Raw genomic sequence first — 6,000 nt, forward strand, 5'->3', positions numbered from 1 at the left:
ATCTCAATATTGTGAAGTCCTTTTTTCAATCTAACGCCTTCTTTAGGAAGTACTAGGACAGTGCTGTGTTATGCTAAAATTTGAAGGAATATGTGAAATCCCATTTTGAAATTTTGAAATATCAAATTTCAAGTCATTTCTAGAAGAGTTTGCTGTGAAGCTCTGTAATTCAGAGCAAGGTAGACGTAGGCCAAACGTCTCTTAGCATAACACAGGTCTCTATGTTGACTTTTCAAAAACTTAATTGAATTTGAGGTTTTATTATCTTAAACTATACCCTCCAAATAATCGGGAACCTTGGTATCTCCATGAAATTTAGATGCAATTTCGATGATTTTTTTCCAAATCCGTCTTGGTAATAAGAAATAGGTGGTTTTTCGTGAGAACTTTTTCTAGAATGTATTTAGAACGTGCACCGGCAGTGGCTCTTTAACAATGCGCACAAAAGTCAAAAACGATAAAATTATCCTGTGCCCAAATTTTGAAAACTGAACCCTGGTCTGATCTGAATGTGATTCTGAATTCGTGTTTCGCCTCAGTTCAAATTTGCCATGAACTCGAGTTCTTGAAAAAGTAGCACGGAAATTGTAGACAATCAGAAATTATGTGTCCAAATCTGGTTTTAAATCGTAAATTCTGATGCAAATCGTCTTCTACAAATTGTATTTTTCCCAGGTTCGGTTTCCAGCCCACTTCACATCCGAGCTGAAATACCTCCTCCGCAACCTCCATCAGGTCGACCTGACCAAACGATACGGCAACCTGAGAAACGACGTTGCAGACGTCAAGAACCGCTGGTTTTTGGCCGCCGACTGGTTCGCGATTTACCGGAGAAAAGTAAGTTGACAGCATTTGGTTTTCAGGGCCAGTTAGGGCTGGGCAGTTGAGCGTGTCTAGTAGAAATCCTTTGATACTATACTGACTACCGGAGATAGGGCGCTCTAAAAATGATGCGGTCTCGCATTAAGGGGCACTGCACTCTAAAATGATGTGGTCTCAAATTGAAGGGCAAAACGATATAAAAATCTTGGCCGCACCCGTTTGCTTCAGAACGCCACGGTAATGAAGCTGCAATGCACCGAAATTTCGATAGCAACTTCACGCTCCAGCAGTCACGCAGAGATTGAACTTTATATCGTTGTCAGCCGATGTTATGAAGGAAATAGAATACACTAGGCCCGATTTTTACATAAATTTCCTGACTGGACATCTTCCATTGAACGCGGTATCTAAACCACCTTGGCGTGTACGACATATTTCCTTCATAACATCGGCTGACATCTATATGAACTTTGATCTCTGCGTGACTGCTGGAGCGTGATGCCCCTGTGGAAATTTCAATATATTGTAGCTCCATGACAATGACGTTCTGAAGAAAACTGCTGGGGCCAAAATTTTTATCTCGTTTTGCCCTACAATTTGAGACCACATCATTTTTGAAGTGCAGTGCCCCTTTAAAGCGCAGATCGAAAAAATGATTTTGGCCGCAGCCATTGTCTGCAGAAAGCCACCGTAATGGAGCTGCAATTGAATGAATTTCGCATAAGACCCGTTACGCTCCAGCTACCACGTTTCTTAACCCGTTGCGAAATTTCTGGCTCGATATCTTCACCGTCTCACTTACTCGACGCGACCTCCATATTGTAGCTTCATTTCTTGATGTAGTACGGGGAAAACATATGGTGTGTCATTCACTTTGCTGCCACAATCCATCTGATACAACAGCACGTACTCTCAATGTCACTTGCAACATGTAGCCTATATAATCACCATACTGGTCGAGGCGCAGTTGTACGCTACATGTAATGTGCTGTGCTAGTGTCTTATGATCTGACACTCGCCAAGATTGAACTAGTTATTACAGTAGAAAAATTTGGATTTGAATTAAATAGTATTTACAGTGGCTAACTTTTTAATTATTTATTATAAAATCATGGAATTAGAAATCTTGCTACTGCAATAACTTTGCTTCTAGTGGTTGGAATTGAGCCAAATATGGTTTGCATCATCTCTACTGACAGCCTAACAATTTTAAGGGGAAGACAGAAAAAATTTGAAATTTTACTTTTCATTTTTTATATAATAAATTCAAAACTTTCTACTGCAAGAATCTCGTTTCTACTGGTTGGATTTGAGCCAAATTTGGTGTGCAGCGTTGTTTTAGCCAACATAATAATTTTATCACGTAGCCAGTGAAATTTGAAAAAAAAATTGTTTTTGAACAGCCCTGAACAATGAACATTCTCAAGGACACATTCAAATTCACTTTAAATATTAGAAACAGCTGGCCTCTACAGGGAATTATCCAAATGAAGTCACAGCGACCGAATACGTTCTTGGCCAATGGCGTTTGTCGCTGTACTTTACCGTATGCACTACAAAAATGCTGTCATTTTACATCAATAATAATGAGGCACAGCCGGCACCACCTTCGTTATATCATTTTTGTGAATTGTGCATTTGTTGATATACAAATTATGCATCTATATTAATTCCCTATTTGATTAGACGGCATTGGCGCAGCATGGTACCGGTAATGTACGACATAGCCTCGACAGTATCGTGGTTATACATATGTTGCACGTGGCATTGAGAGTCCGTGCTGTTGTATCACTTGGAAGCAAACTGAGTGTCGCACTCGCAGCATATGTTCATCATATACTACATAAAGAAATTGAGCTACAACATGGAGGTCGCGTCGAGCAAGTGCGTCGGTGAAGATAGCGCCAGAAATTTCGCAACGGGTTAAGAACCGATGACGCGCCACCTTATACAAAAATCAATTAATTGCAGCTCCATTACGGTGGCTTTCTGACGAAATGGCCGCGGCCCAAAATTTTTTTTCGATCTGTTCTTCAATTTGAGACAACATCATTTTTAGAGCGCAGTGCCCCTTTAAAGTGCTTCGAGTCAGTTTAGTGTAGTGACTTGTCTTGAGTCACGTCACAACATTGACTTGAATATTCAACTCCTCGACTCGACGCAAACATTATATTCGTAATGGAATAACCATGGTACTCAACTTTTCCCAGCTGCGGCAGTGACTCAAATGAATTCAGTTAAGGTAATGACTCGAGTTACCCTTATGCTGACTCAAATACTCAACCCGAAATCGAATCAACCGGATAGCTTCTAGATTTTGCTCTACCCTGCTGTCGTCGCCATCACGTTATTTAGGGTGCCATACTTCATCCAAATACCTCATGTCCTCCTTGTTGGCAATTCTTCCTCCTTTATAACTTTAAAAGTCATGCAATCTAGGCACAACGAATACGCCATAAAAGAGAGGGAATCTGGATTTGGACGGCAAGGATGACTAAAGACAACAAGAAAGGTCATCCAAAACCTAAATGACGTCATAGTAGGACTTCGGTAGTCTTGTTTTTGTAGAAATTGTCCTCTTTTCCTGATTTCGAAATATGGTAACCCAAAAGTTATCCGAAATTTGTTAAATCTAAAAATTCAAAACCGAAGTATCTCGAAAAAGAAAGACAAATGCCAATCACATCCCTGCCAGAGTTGTAACCAAGCCACAAGGCTCCGAGTCACAAGTCAAATTCTCTTTTATAGTTTTGACTCGAGTCAAGTCGAGTCATTTGCAATTCACCACCTAGTCAAGTCCGAGTCCAAGTCAGCGAGCAGTGGGTCGAGTCCAAGTCATGGTCTTACGACTCAAGTTCAAGTCTTTGATTTGACTGCTCAGTTTCCAGTTAAAGTCCTGTTAAACCCACTTTCTATAACTCTGTTTGTTGATATCGAATGGTTCGCATTTTTAATATACTAATTTTCCGCATTTTCAATTACCAGTACCAATAGACGAAATCACAATTGTGTGGTTACTATTCTTCGAAATCACAATGAAACGTTGGTCTTGGCCGCCTGAGTCTCGATTCATATGACTTGGTTCGAGTCATACGCAATGACTTGAGTCTAAGTCAAGTCAATTCAATTCACAGATTGACTCGAGTCGAGTCGATTCACTTCAATGTTTTTCGAAAATGACTTGAGTCAATTTGAGTCAAAAAATCGTGACTCGAGTCGAGTCATGACTCGAGACAATACAACCCTGATCCCTGCGGTGATAGATATTGACCCCGGTGCGTTATTTACCAGATGTAATCGCCGTTCGTCCGAAATTGAAGCGCGCCTTGGATAAGTCCGAGAAGGAGAGACAGCTGCGAGTTCACGTGACTGGGAAGCAAGTCAACTTTTGATTCGGGTTTGGACCACGCCCAGGCCGAGGACGATACATTTACAAAGTATTCGAGATCATATTGGTAATTGCACTATCGAGAATTGAGCCCGGTCAAAGTGTAGAGGCAGCGTAATCACTTCCGGGATAAGCCTGGCTGTGGAATCGGTAAATTTTACCACCCACTCCATTATACCGCCTCCGACTCCGGAGTGTTCAAACATATCGACTTCAACTAGTTTCTCGAAAGAACTCTGACTCCATCACTATTACCAATTTACTTCGGTTAAATAACTATCGTTAACCATGAAACATACGCAAACATATGATTAACGATGGCATGCAAAGTTGTTTCATTTTGACCCACACAAATTATTCACTATGCAATTACCTTGAAAAAATGCATTTCTAAATATCCTTCCTTTTTTCATATTTTATCAGTTTTTATAACATGGACTCTCTAATACCCTAATATGTATGAATATGAACCATTCAAACATGACATATACCCAATCCTGTATAATTAAAATGTAAATAAAACAATCGAAGTGGAGCTCTTGTGTATGAGTCGGCAACTGATACAGAGATGTAACTTCCTTATTTCCTCATTACACACTATAATGGTTACAAGCACACACACTCTCACTACTAATAAACATTGGTCAGAAACGAAATTTAGGAAGTACGGTAGTCAGATAGCATATGTCTAGTCTACATGCACTTAGTATTCAAGGACTAAGACTCTCAGTCTTTCTTGATCAATTGTTCGACCCAAACAGCTGAGCTGCAGTACAAATATTTTTAATTTTGTCAAGTGGCAAGCAGCGTTTGGTTATATTTACATCAATTTTACAACTTTACAAAACCAGACGATGTATAATTACAAAAATTGCACCAATTTGTGACAGAGTCGTGGAGATGCAATTACGATTTATTTCCTCTATGCAACTGAATGGCAATTTCCAAGTAATGTCCAATTTTATCAATATCGTTACTAATAACACTGATTGATGGTACATAAAAATCCTATTTTAGTTAGTATTAGCAACTTGAAGATACTATTTAAGCAATTGTTTTCGTAATAAAGAAGTCAGTGTCGGGGTCATTTTCACAAACTCCACTCAGTATTCTTTTCACGACTCCGACTCCAGCCACTATATGTTTCTCGTCGTCAATTCCAGGCGCGCTAAAAAAAAGATTAGCCAAATTCCGTCACCACAGCGCTGGTTATAAGACCTCGTCTATGTATATTTGTACCGCGTGAGAATTTATTCACGATTTTCTTTCTGTAAAACCTTATGCCGAAATATATTCGCTTCTGACACTTTTGCGCTATATTAGGTTTCTTCATACAAGACAGATTTAGGAAATAGCGTTCAGGTAGAAACTCATCATCATGATCATAGGTTTGTTAGCAATTTTATCAGTTCCATACACCACAAAAATGCGATACAGTGAAAAGATAGGAAGTTGTCTTCGAGTAGTCTACAGAATTAGACACCCACCTTGGCCTAGGGCCTAGGCGATGTTAAGAGGAGGCATGTACACTGAATGAAAAGTAAAAGAAGATAGTGTTGAAAAAAAGCAAGCGACAAGATTGGGGTGACATTAGGCTTACCATATTTTGGAAATCTAAAAAGAGAACACTCTTTCAGAAATTTGAGTCTTGCAAAACCGGAGAGGAATTCTCAAAAATCTGTGAATTTTTCCCACTTTGTGATCGGTTGACTAAAAAAAAAGGTCAACTTTCAATACCGTTTTCATCTCCACATTGCTAGGTGGTTGACTAAAACAAAATCAACTTTTCG

At 39.5% G+C, this 6,000-nt stretch overlaps 1 protein-coding gene across 3 annotated transcripts in view; it reads left to right on the forward strand.

The window, feature by feature from the left end:
* Positions 1-5,516, forward strand: part of LOC145444033 (cAMP-dependent protein kinase catalytic subunit-like) — a 32,044-nt gene extending 26,528 nt beyond the window's left edge. For 2 of the 3 annotated variants that reach the window (XM_080321952.1, XM_080321934.1), the window contains exons 3-4: positions 676-837; positions 4,114-5,516. In XM_080321952.1, coding sequence (XP_080178078.1) covers positions 676-837; positions 4,114-4,214 — 263 coding nt within the window. In that variant the 3' untranslated portion in view covers positions 4,215-5,516. The remainder of the gene's footprint in view (positions 1-675; positions 838-4,113) is intronic. The other variant, XM_080321944.1, reaches the window with a different exon arrangement.
* The last annotated feature ends 484 nt before the right edge of the window (positions 5,517-6,000 follow it).

This window comes from Botryllus schlosseri, chromosome 1, assembly GCF_051294905.1.
Source record: "Botryllus schlosseri isolate E-star chromosome 1, Bs_hap1, whole genome shotgun sequence".
In the NCBI taxonomy this organism is placed as follows: Eukaryota; Metazoa; Chordata; class Ascidiacea; order Stolidobranchia; family Styelidae; genus Botryllus; species Botryllus schlosseri.